This window comes from Aspergillus piperis, assembly GCF_003184755.1.
Source record: "Aspergillus piperis CBS 112811 unplaced genomic scaffold BO85scaffold_5, whole genome shotgun sequence".
In the NCBI taxonomy this organism is placed as follows: Eukaryota; Fungi; Ascomycota; class Eurotiomycetes; order Eurotiales; family Aspergillaceae; genus Aspergillus; species Aspergillus piperis.
The window spans coordinates 957,887-973,155 of NW_020291595.1; the positions used below are offsets into that span (position 1 = coordinate 957,887).

The following is a 15,269-nucleotide window of genomic DNA, read 5'->3' on the forward strand; positions in this document are numbered from 1 at the left end:
AGTAGACAGATTCCTATCCAATGTCTTGCTCCAGGCCAATCCTCGTGTGGTATCCGGGTATCATTTCGTTCCAGTCTTGCATGTCACCTTGCGAGAGCAAACGAATGTGGGTTGGGTCATCAGACAACCAGTGATTATTCATTAAGGTGTAGCGGTGACCATGGCGTGACCGGGTGGAGGAGGGTAAGAATCATCGTTGGATTCGTTACTATGGAACTCGATGCTGTGCTTGGGTGTTTGTATGTACTCGTTCGTTATGCACAGTGAAACATGCTGCGTCTGTTGTGCAACCAGCTGCAGTGGTACAGCAGGCTATCATGATCGACCTTCCGTGTTCACCGATGCGGGACTCCCCTCGCTGGAGGGGTCGTCCAGGCTGATGTTCCAGAACAGCGTCTTCATATGGCTGACATCCTCGCGGAAGTTATCTCGAGGGTGGCTCGTGCGTTCTTCCGTCATCGCTCGCACCTCACGGATGATGCTCGGGTATCCTTCATCGTCTGGCAACCACCAGCGATTGACTTCGGGTTTTTGCCACGAGGCTGCCAGTGCCGCCCGGAATGTGGCTGCAACGACGTATCTAATCCAACACGGTTAGCTGATATCTAGTGTCGTCCTAATTGGCAATACTTACCCGCTTTGCTCCAGCTGAGCGAACTTCCTCCGCGCCCACATTATATACCGTTCGTCGCGCGGACAGAACATGGCAGCCATCCCGATGCTGTTCTTGAACGCCAAGATGCATCCGCTTTCCTTCATCGGCCATCGATCAACCGCCTCCATCAGCCGGACCAGCTCTACCGAGAGGGATTGCAGTTCTTCCACCGATGATTGCTTCACCGAAAGAAGTGACTGATACTTGTACATAGCCTTGGTGGAGTAGTAATCAACCCACGTCATGTTGACTTCCCACAATGGCCCGTGGTGCATGCCCCCAGGAACATACGGATCCACGACATCGTCCGAGGTCAAGGGGACGCGATTAGGGTACTCCTGCACGGTGTATTCAGAGTCGTTGAACGATTCCAGGATGGTCCGTACCCTTTCCAAGGTCTGTCCCAACAGTTCGTTCTGGACGATAAACTCATTCACAGGAATCAGTCCACGCGACAACTTCGCATACAGCGACGCCATTTCCAAGCCAAACCGGCGGTTGATCGAATTTGCCAACGCCAATTGCTTCGTGGCATCGTTTGGATGGCGGGCGGCCTCCTGAGCATCAAATTCCTCTTTCGCAATATACCAGTCACGACTTAGTATCGTCTCATTTCCGGCCAAGATCCCTGCTACCACGTCGAACCGGGCGTACCAGACGAAGATGTTGCTGTGAAGCTCGTTCAGGTTGGCAGACTCTGGCGTTAGAATCTCCCGCACCAAGGCATGAGCAGCCTGATGGTGGCCAATAAGGTTGACCCAGTCCCCGACAGATTCCTGGCGAGTCAGTATGGTTCTGAAAAGCACAAAAACAGGCTGAATGTCTTACCTCGAAAGTGGTGAGGACAAGCACCGTGATCAGGGTCGCCTCATTATGCGGCTCACCTGAGCCTAGGGACTTGCGCAGGAGCTTCAACGCGAAGTTGTAATATTTCAAGAAGGTGTAAAGCTTCCCACTGTTATTTTGAACACAGTGGTGATATGCAGAAAACCCCACAACGGCGTACAGCAGGGGATCATACTGCAACGCCAGCTCAATGATACTCTGATGAACAAACCGGTCATTGACCGGTTTTAAGAAATAATGACGGTAGGTGATGAATTCTTGGTGGTAGTTGAGATAAAATCGCAGGTCGTCGGGCAGATGTGCTATACTGGGCAGAGTTAATCCATATGGTTCGGGCAAGGTGACACCGACGCTGGCCGACCGAGCGCTTAGCGAGTCATATCTAGATGACGTATCCGAGGACGGGGACGGCGAATTACTATGCTCAATGCGTGCACCACCCGAGTCGGTCGCAACAGCATGCTTTCCACCCTGCTGCTTCAAAGACTGACCACTTTGTCTTCTGGGGAGGTTGGGTTTGGACCATGTGGGTGCGGCTGTTGGGGACAGTCGGGTACTTGACCCGACACTAGCTCCATCTTCATCCTCGTCGGCGATGGGCTCCAAGACGCGGAAGTCCTCGGATCCCGGGTGACCGGAAGTCTCATTTCCACGCAACAGTGATCCTCTGGGCTTGGACACACTACGGGTTCCTGACTTGGATGCACCTGTGGCTGACGGATAGACGCAGTCGCGGTTACCCTTCCGACATCTGTCGCAGACGGGACGTGCTTCGTCGCACTTGATGCGACGGGATCGACAGGTGAAACAGCCACTGCGAGTGCGCTTATGCTTCTTCTGGTCGGAGGTGGGTTGAAGGAGCGACTGGGCCTTTGGGGGCACGGACGGATAGGAGGCGGCGACGGCGGTGGGAGGTAGCGGCGGTTGGGGTTGCGCGGATGGATTGTGCCAAAATGCGACACTATCGGGGTATTGTCCGGTCCCTAGAATGGAGTAGGCGGAGAGAGGAGGGTTCTGGTCCTGCAGCGACAGGAATGAAGGAGTATAGCCAGTCAAGGCGGCCTGGGAACTGGAGTATGGAGGTGCCATGGTGTGATTCGCATCGAAGAGCCCAAGCGGTAGAGGGCCGAGATGGCCGGCATCGACTACAGTCGTTCAGCACCGGATAGATGGGCACCGATGGCGGGGAGGCCCGATCCGCATAGCCAGCACGCACTGAAAGGGAGCTGATGGGAGGAGAAAGATGACAGGAGGAGGAGGTTGAGTCAGAGGAACGCTGATGGAAGATGAGAAAGTTGGTAGCAAACAGTTGGTGTCCGGGTGATTGCAGGAAACAAAGAGAAGGAACGCGGAAGGGAGGGGAGGGCAAAGGTAGAGTAAGAGTTAAGAGGGTTTGGAAGCCACCAACCACGCAGCAGAACAATAGGAAATAAATCAGAAGAGAGGAATGGAAAAAGAGGATAAAAGAAGTCAAATAGTGTGAGAGGAATAGGATGTAAAAATAGAAAGCGAAATGGGAAGAGAAAGAGAAAGAGAAAGAGAGAGGATTGGGGATGGGGCTGACCGGAAGAGGCAATGCATCCAAAAGCAATCCAAGCAATCAATCAAGGGCACCACAACTTTAACTTCCCATCCTTCCCCTTAGTCTCGTTGCTCCTCTATTATCTGGATGACCCGCCAGCGCTAGAACATGGTGGTTCTCACCTTAATTCTATCCCATTCGTCTGTCCGGCATTAATTAAGCCCGCCCTAATTTGGAGTCAAGCCTCCCTAGTGGCCTGGCGGTTGGAGTATCAACCTGAACCTTTTTGCTGCTGCTAGTCCTACTACTAGATGGATACTACTACTGCTACTTGCTCCAGTGGGCCACGTTGGATCTCGATGATCGTCCTCTCACGCACGACCTGTCGATGGATTATCCACGTCTGTTGGGAAAATCCGTTCTTTGCCCCTGCCCAGGTTTACGATCCCCATCACGGAGGAGGTTTCGGAAGGTGCCGACAAGCTGGATACTACCACTCCGTAGTATACAACTCTGTACACGCCGGCCGGTGGTGGCTAGCTGATTGCCTCCCTCCCTCTCCCCCATGAGATCACTTCACTCTATCCTGCCGCCACAATGTCACGCAGTCGTCACTCTAACTATCACTCCTATCTAGACCCATCCACGGATCAGATTACAGCCAGCAAAAGTTCATCCTCCTGCCAAGAGGCTTGCGCACAAGACAAGGGAATAGTTTCCTCCCCGCCAAGCGGGGACGGCGTCATTCTCAGCCACGGCTTCTCCCCGACGACAGTACAAGCCATGGTTCCGTGGGTGTCCGCTCAATCACAAAGCCTAGGGCATTGTCTCAAATAAAGTAGAAGCTAGTCCGGACATTCTGCTCGGAGGCTGTAACAGCGTCATGAATCAGGCCAGCAGTCTGGGTGCAACCGGAGCCGTGGGTGGGTGGATCCGCCCGGCTCCGAGAAACCTATCCTTCACATTGTAGAAACCCGAGTGAACGATCTCCGAGTCAGGGTGGCCATGCTTGCCTTGATCGTTCAATCCATGAATACGGTGCCTGCGGATGCTGCTAAGGTGATCCCTGCGCAAATCCCGGATGTTGTGTGGTGTTTTGACTCGTGAAGACGCCGACAACCACGGCATTGTAGCTAGCCTAGACTTATACGGACTCGTAAAGTATTAGTGTTCATAACATTGCATTCTTGCTCCTCCACCTTAAGAGTCATTGCAATTGCAGTGGATGCGGTCAAACCTTCTTTGAAGGGCCAGCAACCACTAACGCCGTCCCATTGCCACGGGCGACTCCGCCAGCCCCAGCTGGGATCCACTTGAAGCCGCCAGAATGCTCCTCGGCTAATCTGAAACTGCCCCTAACCAATGACACCACCCGATCTGGGAAACATTTGCCGAGACGTTCGTTCGCCCACGCACTCGGAAAAGCTCTGAAGCAGCTCTGGGGTCCCCGTCTGTCACCGGAAATGGGGTTATAGCACCCGCTGTGAACTATAGCAGGGGCGACTGGACGACATCCATGATGGGGTCGCTCAGCCAGCCAGGCAAGCTGGGAAATATTGAATTTAAACTGCGCCAAGGTGATATGATGGGCCGCATTGCGTCGTCGTCGTCGGCCGTAAGAAATGGCCACCACGACGGCGTGGCCTCGCAGGGAGGCAAATTGGATTCGGGTCAGTCGGATGTTCCTGATCGACACTGAGGGTTTGACAGCTGAGTAGGCTGAGTGGCCTCCGCTGGTGACTGGTCGCCGTCCACCCAGATCTAGCTGGGGCCACCAATCTAACCGGCACTGGGCGAGTCTTGACGGCCCTAGTCTCAGCCGTAGGTCCCCTAACAAATTTATCGCCTCGTACTTCGACGCATCGCTGCGGCCCACATTTGCCCTAATCCACTCTTTACATCAATTCCTTGTCTGCGACGAGACCAAGAAGAATATGACATATTCAGAGAGAGACAGTGAGAAGAGGAGCTTACCTACTGTCAGCCGGTCGGCACCTGAATTTGGTTCGCCGCTGGAAACGTGGCAGAGAAAAGTAAGGTTTGCTGAGAACTGGTGCCGACGGTCGCACGTTGTCCTTATCCACCATATCCATGATTAAACAGGTAACCACCACGAACTGTGGACCAAAGGTAATAATTCACCCCTCTCAAAGAAGGCAGGCGTCCGGAGAAGCTGTGGGTGTCTCCATGTGGACAGTATGTTTGCTTCTTCTTAAAGTGTGCCAAAAACGGACGGTTCCCCTTTCCATGCGGACCCGGCATGAGGCATCTGGCCCTGACCTTTCTTCTTCCACCACCAATCACGGAGACTATGGAAATTAACCGTACCTTTCTGGAAGAGCCCGGAGCCTCAGGCGGCTGGGACAACGGATATGCGGAGGACCAACTGCTCCGTCTGTGGAGGGGATTTGTGGCTAGTCAATCAACAACTTGGCATTAAGGAAATGAGGCCCATATAGTGACTGCTCATAGGCTGCGCAAACTAGGTGATTTCTGGGATACCTGGTCCATCAGGACGATCCTTGCAGTTCTTTGAACTGGAGAGTAGGCAATAATACGTTCTTTCTCCATCCTAGGATAATTTGGGACGCTCTTGTTGATCAATAAACTATGAATAGAGTGATCATCCTTGCTATTGTGTATTCCTTTTTATCCGGCCTTGTATGCATGAATGATATGCAGCCATTGGCCAGTCCGGACCTGCACTCATTATGGCTGCACGAGTCATCGAGAGTAAAGAGTGCAGGAAGCCCCGGGCATGGCAAATGGCATGTGCCGCGGGTTCACTAGTGTTCGGGGAACATAGTCGGGGATCTCCAGTCACCCAGGGACCCAATCAGCCAGTACTTTGTAATAGCAGACTGCTCCACCACAAATGACCCTCGGGATTTCCGCTGAATAATTTCTGGACCTAGACTATAGCACTCACGCACAACATATCGATCAGAGAACGTTTTCAAACGGGGTCTCTGATGGGGCATGGCGGATATCAGATCACGCGGAAAGGCTTCAAAATGCGTTGCTTCCACTCGATGATTGCTGCTAGGAGGGTAGATCTAGATTCTGCAGATCATCACATTGATATTATCCTTCCCGTAATCCCCATTGTTGCTCTCCCAGTGGTCGAGAGTCATGGCAGCGCAAGGAGAAACGCAAGAGCCAACAGAAGAATACGAGTACGTGCTATGATCCGGGCCGCAGGCCGGAAGTCAACCAAGTACCCAGCTGGATTGGGCCGCTAGTTAATTTTGTTTCCGGTGAAGCTATGCTGCGAATGGAGCGAGTAAGGGCAAGGGAAAGAGTTCCGTGCTGCTAGTACGGTGGCCACCAGTAGAAGTGCCGAGCCACGACCCGTCCAGCGTTGTTCTATCACCATATCATTGTCGTCCGGGTGGAGTCGGCGCGCATACCTTCCCAACGCAGGATACTAGACGTTATTCCTCGAGCCCACTCATGATGTTACCCTAGCATAGATAGTGTACGTGGGTACAAACTAGCAAGGGCCACAGCAAAAGCACTTTGTCTTCGGGGGGGACGGAAAAGCCGTGATGCACATCAGCCGTTGGATCCTCACGCTGGCCTATCAATGCGTCGAATTAACTGAGAAGTGCATTAGGAGAGGGGAAGGTTTCATCCGTCGGAGGCCTCTGTCGTAACGTACCATCGGAGGTGATGTATTCGTGTCGAGGGTAGAAACTGTGGACCAGAGGGCTCATTCAGAATTACTGGACCTGTTTAAGCTCCGCTTTACTGAATCGTTCAGGCCAGAGGGCTGACTCTGCAAAACATTCAGATATGGACAGTAGCAGCCATGCCAAGTAAGTATCCTTGTGAAACAAGAAATTGAGCCCTGAAACTAGCATCAGTAGTAGACACTGGAACCCGAGGGAGGAGAAGGGGAAGGGGATCGGAAAGTGGGGAGAGAGCAACCAGGCGGAGACCAGGCATGGCATGACCTTCCTTAGAGTAAGGATTTAATCTCTTCTGGGGCGTCAACCAGACGATCTTCAACTTGTTGGGCCAATCTCGATGATGACCAGACAGGAGAACTCTGGTTTTAGTGCATTGGAGCTGCCGGTGTGTTTTCTTGCTGGGTCCAAGCGCATGCTTTGTGTGTGTGCAGCCTGAGGCCTTGTCTGTCCCTTCTGCCCGAGTGCCTTGGGAAAGAAAGCAAGCAATTCGTGCCCATTTGAGCTGCCTCTTTCAGTATGGAAAGTACGAACGTGCTCCTGCCTTAAACCTTGGTGCACTAGCAGGGAGCCATGCCGGCCCAGCAGAAGTACTACGTGACTGTCCAGGGAGAAACCACGCTAAAAAAACCCTAGCAAATTGCTGTGACCGTGCTTTCAACCGGTTTAGACTGGGATTTACCAGCCAGCAGTCACTTGGCAAGAGGGGAAAGTAGATTCTGAAGTCCGGTCCATGTGGGAGCCACTTGATCTCGTATCTGCGCGTCCAATACGTACTACGACTCTCTAGTATCCGGTGACTATAGTGCCATTATATTAAAAGACGAGACGGCGCCGGATGCTCTAGCCATTCATCGTGAGTCTCTCCATCCAAGGGAGTTAGTTCCCAGAGAGGGTTAAAACTCCGTCCCAACCTAACAACCATATGAGGAATGTCAAACGCCCTCGTATGAAGAGCGCGCGTCCATTGCTGAAGTAGCGTTTTAATAGTCGACTTATCAACCCAGCAGACATTATAAATGCCTCTCAGTCCATTTCGTAGTAGTATATGGTATCTTAGACCCCAATAGTTAGTAACAATCATCACTCATAGCCAAAAACACTGATCCACCAGCCACACCCCTCTCACGTAAGAGCAATAAAATCTACCTGCTCTCCTTGACCTCCTGGATCGTAAGCTTCACCCCCTCAATGACCACTCCCCACTCAACCTCATGCACCTTCTGCTCAAACTTATGCAGATCCTCATCCTCCCTCTTCACAAACGGAATTTCTCTGACCAGAATGGGCTGCCCCATATCCACCTCCGAAATAACTCTATGGATCATAACACCCGTCTTATCGATTTTCCCTTCCAACCAAGCAGCATGCGCACGCTCAATAGCGTTCTATTATACCCACCCATCCCAGAATTACGTCAGCATGATTCCTTCTTCCCACGGATAAATTTTAGAGTGCACAAGATAAGGGGGGAACGAATGAAGAAGAGACAAATAAGAAGAATAAACATACCGCCCCATTAAACGCCCCGGGCAGAGCCGGGTGCAGATTAATGATATTAATCTTAGCTTCCTCCAACGGCTCCAAGAACCTCGGCGACAGAACATGCATGAATCCCAAACAAGCCACCATTTCCGGCTTGTCAGCCAGTACCAATCGGGCCAATTCGGCGTCGTACTCTTCCCGCGCCGCCTGAATACCCTCTGGTGTAGCAGGGTGCTGTTTCTTGTATTTCACCAGGTTGTGGTATTGCGTGGGGATGTTGGCCTGTCGAGCCCGCTCGAGACCATACGCATTCTGGCGGTTGGAGATGACGCGCACGATCTGCGTCGAGAGTTGTCCTTGCTGTGTCTTGTCTATCACTGCTTGGAGGTTGGAGCCATTGCCGGATATGAGAACGGTAAGGCGCACGGGTGTGTCCATATTGGCCATCTCTAATAATTATGTCCTTTCTGTTGATTGGGAGAGGGAGACGTGGTTTTGGGAAGGGATCGAGGGACTAGGATCGGGGGTGTTTTGGTCTCGTAGCGGGGTAGGTCGGAAATTTTCTGGAGTGGGTTCTTTTCTTGGTTTCCCTGGCTGTAGAGGATCAGCAACTTTCACTCAATTGATCCCACGGTGAGGGGTAATATTCGCGCACCAGGCACGCGGCGAGTCTTAGCAATGGCGCGGAGTTTAGGCCTAAGAGAGTCGGACTTCAAGGCACAATCCAACTGCGTAACGAGCCAGTGGATGGCAGCCAGACGCGGGGTGGTGAACTGCGGTGGGCTGAGTCAGCCGAGGGGCGGAGATGCGGGACTTTCGCCGGGGTTGGGCTCCGCTCCGCCACTCCCAAGTCAGTGTGTCTGGTTGGCCCAAGCTTATGGCTGGTCTCTACTCAAGAGTACGACGACGAATAGCGTTTCAATCTCAAAATAACAGGCTGTATGCAACTAATATGTACCAAGTCAACTGCTATTGCCGTGACTGCCCTGGCCAGAAACCCCTTGCTACCAATGCGCAATCGCCCAAGAGCCGTAGCTCAACCAGAGAGGGGAATAATACAAAAGGGAAGAGACCAGTAAACGAGAACTCAAAGACTGAAGTTATGTCACAGGAGCCAGATATCATGCACTCGAGTAGGTCCCGTATTTATGGCAGACTGCGGCGGGCCACAAAACCGCAACCACTCTGACATGCCTCACGCGTCAGCTGCCACACCTCCTTGAGAACCCTCCCACGGCCCTTGGCCAGAAAAGACCACTTGCTTAATAAATCAAGAAAAGTGTTCGCCGTGCCTGCCCTCCGTGAAGTGAAAAATAAACCAGTGAAAGACGTTCGTTAGGGTATGAGATAGAACGCTTCATGCTAAGCTTCAAATAAGTCAAGTTTATGTGGAGAAATGATGAATCGAAAGAAAATGACCAACGCAGCGCATGTCCTCCTACTTACGCTGCTGCTGCGCTAGGTGCATCAGGCGTGGGTTGATTATTCGACGTCTCGGCTACACCTTGGCCTCGGCAAAGTGGGCATGAATTACGGCCCGTGGTCAACCACTGGTAGAAAGTCAGTCAGTCTTTGAACCCTCCGAGGAAAGAAATGGACGAACCTGATCAATGCAATCCCGGTGGAAAAGGTGTTTGCATTTGGTCAGTTGCCGAAGCTCCTCTGCCGCCTCGTAGTCACTGAGACAGATCAAGCACCGCTCGCCTTCGGGAAGTTGGATGGCGCCAGCGCCTTCCAGACCTTCTGCAACCAGCGAGCCGGCATACTCCACAAGGCGGAACAGTCCACCGGCCGTAGAGAGATCCTCCTGGGTCGCAACAGGTGGCTTGACAGGCCCAAGCAGAGACGAGAGCAAGATCATGTCTTCGTACGTTGGATTCTACACACGCGTTAGCCACAAAACGCATCGACCAGGGAAGAAAGAGGTTGAGCGAAGAGGGTTAAAGTTGAGATCTCTTACATCAGTAAACAGACTTGGCGTTGCAAAAGCAGGGTGATTCTCTGAAAGATTGGTCCCGACAACGTAAATCAGCCAGCTTCTTCCCGTGGGTGGTGTAGCATTGTCGGGTTCTACGACACCGTTACGCCGGACAGCACCAGACCCTAGGTCACGATGGCGTGCATATTCTGAGTCACTTCGACGTCGCTGGCGCGTATTCAGCGGAATACCGTCTTCAGCGGGCTCAACCGTGGGTTGCATCGGTCGGTTGGTGTCAATCGGAGGCAGGGTACCTGGTGACATGGCCGAAGCAGTCGAAGGTCTCCGACTAGGAGTGGACGCGCTGGATGACACGGCGGATAATCCCGGTTCAGCTGGCGTCGAAGGAGGAGGATGGGGACCTGGAGGGCTTTCCGAAAGCACCGAAGGGGCTGCAGATAGTGAGCCTAATGGGGCCCGGGTGCCCGCGTCAGACAGCCGCCGCAGTGGGGTCGGTCCTCCTTGTGAAGAAATCTCACTGCCCGTGGGAAGTCCACTAGGATGCTGCTCGCCCTGGAGCCGGATAGGTGGAAGCCTTGGCCGCCCATCTGGACGTGGCGGAAATCCAGAGCCGTTCTCGTGATTGCGTGCTAGATTCCCAGGCGTTAGGAACGGCAAGCGGAGCAAGGCATCCAGTCCAGTTCCTGGATTACCTGGCTGATCGCCGCTAGGCCCGTTCCCAGAGGGGACCGATCGTACACCAACCACTACGAGAGTAACAGTACGTCCTTCAGGTCCATCAGTAGGGTTGTCCACATCCATTCCGCCGCCGTTGTTATCGGTGTTCTCAGCGTTTGCCGTTGGACGATTCAATGGACCGCTCGGTCGAGTACCATCTGAATTGGCAAAGCGGAAGACTCTCAGGAAGTTAACCGGGGTCGGAGGACCGTTGTCGCCTGCCGCACTCTCTCCTTCGTTGGGGGCCGTCTGGGTGGACGTGGCGTGCTGTAAGCTCTGTATGAAATTATCCAACGAACCATCAAGGCCATCATTACCCAGAGCCTGAATGTTGGGCATAACTGGACCAGCTGTGCCAGAGAGCTGAGCGGCAATGGCGGCAGCGGCCAGTTGAAGGACACGCGACAAAGGGGTCTGTTCCTCTCGACGCATGGCTCGAGACGGTCTTGCTCGCAGCAATCCCGGGAGTTGCCGTAAGCCAGGTGGGCCTTGTGTAGACTGCGATGACATAGGCGAGGTAGGACGGGTACTGCCTACAGCAGGTTCTACCGAATCAAGCTCATGGGGCTCATCAAAGTCCATCTGGCTATCCATTGACCTTGAATAAGGAAGAAATCCGTCGGCGTCTTCACTAGAGACTGGGTCCAGGGGTGGTTGTGGGATCGGTCCTGATTCTTGGGCCGATGCGTTCGGGAAAGATTGGCCGAACATGTGGCCAATTGGTCCTGACAGTGAGTTTCGGACACGATGCAGCCGAGCACTGCGGCGCCATGAGCTTCGCGTAGGTTCTGGGGTGATCTCTGTGGTAGGGTCGAGGAATGAGCCGGAACGAGCGGGATCTGACGAGAGAGTTGGATCATTGCGGGGGATGAAGTACGGCCCACGTAAGGAGCGTCGCCTAGAGACGCTTCTCGAGCTGAGGGAATTGAACGGGCTAAAACGGGCGCTGCTATGCGTGGCTTCCGATCTTGGAATCGTCCTTGACACGATACCGTGGCGATGGGCGTGACCTTCTGCTGGTGTTTCTTCTTCGCTGCTTAGCAATCCACGGATCACCGAATTAGGAAGGATCCTAGAACCCAATCGCGACATGGTTGACTGCCTTCTGGCAGCCATTCGGGCAAATATATCCGATCGATATTCCCGCTGGCCTGGCTCATATTGCGGGTCGTTCTCCTCCTGTATTGTTCTCATATGTCGTTGTTCACCACCTGAGAGGTTGGGATGCCATATCTCGGCAGAAGGATCCGGATGAGCGGGGGCTCCTGAAGTTGTTGGAGTGTTGTCATGGTCTGTCTCTGTTCCCGACCGGGGCTGGTAGTCCCCAGTCTGCTCCGTGTTGTAGCTGTTATTCATTGCTTCATCCCTATTTCTGCGGACACGGATCGCGTGGAAAGTAGGAAAGTGTTCTGGAGGGGTACTGTGACGACGATTCCGTTGTGTGGAGGAAGACTGTCCCATAGTAACAATAACGCAAGGACGTGGCGATGGGAGTCTATAAGCCGCCTATTGCCATCGAAAGGTGGATGACTAAAGGTGCAACCAGCATTAGTAAGATGGCAGACACAGCAGTGACTCACTTCAGGCACGGTCCGATGGGCAGAAGTGAAGGCAGGGAAATCGCGACCAAGAACAGATGGTGAAGTGGTGGCCGATAAGACAGCTCTTGCAGGCAATACACTCTGACAACGCCACTAAGAAGGGTCCCGACTCCTGAGGACCCTGGAATTGGCCCTGATAGTTTCAGGCAGAACGTACCATTGGGCAGTCTTCAGTGAAATGACATGAATTCAATTCTTGTGCGAAATTATTGTTCTCGATTTGCAATTCAAGGTCCAAATGTGTTACTGCAGGCGGGCGTTGGGAAGTGAACGTGCCTGATCGCACCGTGTGGTAGGCCGTTCGGAGTCCAGGCGGCTGCGAACGAGCGTTGGGCAAAAGGCGGAAACTGGGAGGTCGGCAGAGTGAAGAGGAGCAATTTCCCCCGCTAAGAAGATCCTAAAAGGTGTAGAAAACTATCTGAAGGCCAGCCAGCAGGTGCCGATTCCTTTTAAAGGGAGCCACAAAGGAAGGACGTGTGATGGGATTAAACGCCGTACGACATTCGGGGGGAGCGACCCCACGACTTAACCGGAGGCTACCGTAGTTGTTGCAGCTTAGAGACGGGTAAGTATGGGAGTTGTTGGCGAGACAGTTGTCCAGCAGTGAACATGAATGCCAGGGTGAAAGAGAGATCAAGAAGTGCGAGAAGCCCTGGGGGCCTCTGATAGATGATGAAGCACGGAGGGAGCGCCCCGAGGATGAGGAGGATGACGATGATGGAGAGGAGATGATGAATGATAACAGTTGGTTTCGGTTTGGCTGCTGGTCGGGCGGTTTTGGTTTTGGTTTCGGCTTGGCTTCGTTTTGCTTACTTGACCTACAGTCCGTCCCATCTTGGCCTAGTCCCTTCGCGGGTGGTCTTACATAGTAGCTTCTGATTGGTCTTAATCTTTAAGGCGATCTTGCCCGTGACTCCAACTGTCCCTGAAACGGTTTAGTGGCCCGGCGGTTTCGGCGGTTTCGCCCTCCTGGATCCGATCTAGTGTTATCTACTAATGGACTAGCGCCCAATGTGTTCAAAGGCGGCATGATTTGTGGCACTGCTGATTGGACAAGAAGTCTGAAATAAATTGCCTCAGGTGTCTCCTCCCATTTTTGGACTTCTCTGAACATGTACTGCGGACCTTCTTTACTTCCGATTCTATCCATCCTTTACGATCGATGATCGTCGGTGATACAGATTAGTGATGGGGTATTTGTGGACGTCATTCCTATAAACAAGACACATTGAATACGCTCAAGCCACTCGTCCCCATCACTTTTCATGCGGTGATCCTTGCTGTCAAGGCCCACGGGACCTCCCCGTACCTCAATAGTCCTCCTCTTCTGGAATAGGCCGTTGGCATTATTGTCATCCGTGTCTCTATGGCATCTGTTCCTGCTGCAGCAGTCTTTTCTTTGCCTCTCGCCCCATGGCAACAACCTGCCAGTGTGCGCGTAGCTCAGTACGAGCCTAGGAAGCGCAAGAAGGATTTCTCCGACTGGGGGGACGATGATGACGATGTTGATGGCGACACAACAGATGCGGCATCAGAGGCAGCTCCTGGTCCATCACTCACCCTCTCCCCGGATGAAGCCCATCAATATCGCATTGCTGGCCTTGCCTTCAACCAAGAATTACCTGGGGGCAATTTCCCACATGCCCCGGTTAAAGATCAACCGACCCGTCGGCAGACACGAAACCAAGTCCTGAAAGAGTTGACTTCGTTGCCATCTCCAATCTATCCTCCTCAGTCTGCAGCCCATCAAGGGAATCTACGTCTTCAGCATCTGGCCGTGCTATCTTCCATTTTGCACCGTTGCCTCCTGCAGAAAGACTTCGTTCGAGCGGGCAGGGCGTGGGGGTTAATCCTCCGTGAAGAAATTGGGGGCATCCCAATTGACGTCCGCACTGAAGGGAGATGGGGCATTGGTGCAGAAATTTTGCTCCGGCGTGACTGCCAGGTCTCGGACACGTCTCCTGATAATGCACAGGAACGTGATGCAGAGCCGTCTGAGGCACCGCCTTCCAAACTCTTATTCACAAGGCAGGGTTTTGAGAAGGCCAAGCAGTATTACGAAACCCTCATCATTCAGCACCCATACCGAAAAGCGGCACCTGATGCTATAAGCTCACTACACTTTTATCCTGCCATGTTTGGACTTTGGGTGTATGTCACCCAAGAGGAGAGCAATGTTTGTCGACAGAAAATCTGGGACGCCCATGGCGCGTCCCCTGACGATTCGGAAGGAGAGGATTCTGCGCTCGATATACAACACCATGATGTCACCCGACAGAAGACGCATGCGCTGATTGCCAGTGTTAGGAAGAGTGAGCTGGAACAGGCTCAGAAGATTGCAGCCAGGATGGACGAGATTCTCGGATCTCCCCCATACTCCGACTCTCCTGAGTTACTGGAGCTCCGCGGAATGATCTCTCTCTGGATCGCTGATTTATTTGTCTCATCACTGCCATATGGGCGAGCAGAGGGAGATATGGACGATTATGATTCCGATGAGACCGGTTCATCATCCGCCGAAGATCTTCAAGACTCGCTTCAAGAGCGGCGAGAGCGCCGACTTGCAGTTGAGAGGAAGGAATACGAGGTACAGAAGTCGCAGGATTATTTTGCGAAGGCCAAACAGCGTGGCAAAGGGGTCACCTCTACGTTTGGAGACCTGCATATAGATGATGATGATGCTTCATTTGGGTATGCGGATTAACGAGACATGCTTAAAGATATGTATGGATGTATTTTACCAACACAAATAAAATAAATGTAAAATCAGATAATGATATTCACAAAGTATTCATAATCTATAAACTTCCCTCTC

The 15,269-nt window shown here is 52.8% G+C and overlaps 4 protein-coding genes across 4 annotated transcripts; 1 reads left to right on the forward strand and 3 right to left on the reverse strand.

Moving 5' to 3' along the window:
* Positions 1–101: 101 nt before the first annotated feature.
* BO85DRAFT_249326 (Zn(II)2Cys6 transcription factor) lies at positions 102–2,678 on the reverse strand. The gene is made up of 3 exons (XM_025654919.1): positions 1,484–2,678; positions 635–1,431; positions 102–580 (listed from the first exon to the last, which is right to left on the reverse strand). The coding sequence occupies exons 1-3, from the start codon at positions 2,588–2,590 to the stop codon at positions 316–318; spliced, it is 2,169 nt and encodes a 722-aa protein (XP_025517672.1). The 5' UTR covers positions 2,591–2,678; the 3' UTR covers positions 102–315.
* Positions 2,679–7,503: 4,825 nt separating this feature from the next.
* Positions 7,504–8,951, reverse strand: BO85DRAFT_447616 (phosphoribosylglycinamide formyltransferase). Its single transcript, XM_025659755.1, has 3 exons — positions 8,853–8,951; positions 8,225–8,791; positions 7,504–8,100 (listed from the first exon to the last, which is right to left on the reverse strand). The coding sequence occupies exons 2-3, from the start codon at positions 8,642–8,644 to the stop codon at positions 7,858–7,860; spliced, it is 663 nt and encodes a 220-aa protein (XP_025517673.1). The 5' UTR covers positions 8,645–8,791; positions 8,853–8,951; the 3' UTR covers positions 7,504–7,857.
* A 688-nt stretch (positions 8,952–9,639) lies between these two features.
* On the reverse strand, positions 9,640–12,314 carry BO85DRAFT_367554 (RING-H2 finger protein; the record flags this gene model as incomplete). Its single annotated transcript, XM_025655819.1, has 3 exons — positions 9,640–9,747; positions 9,801–10,076; positions 10,101–12,314. 3 exons carry the CDS (start codon positions 12,312–12,314, stop codon positions 9,640–9,642), a joined length of 2,598 nt encoding a protein of 865 aa, XP_025517674.1.
* Positions 12,315–13,579: 1,265 nt separating this feature from the next.
* BO85DRAFT_447619 (uncharacterized protein) lies at positions 13,580–15,238 on the forward strand. Its single transcript, XM_025659756.1, has one exon. It carries the CDS (start codon positions 13,821–13,823, stop codon positions 15,156–15,158), a length of 1,338 nt encoding a protein of 445 aa, XP_025517675.1. The 5' UTR covers positions 13,580–13,820; the 3' UTR covers positions 15,159–15,238.
* The last annotated feature ends 31 nt before the right edge of the window (positions 15,239–15,269 follow it).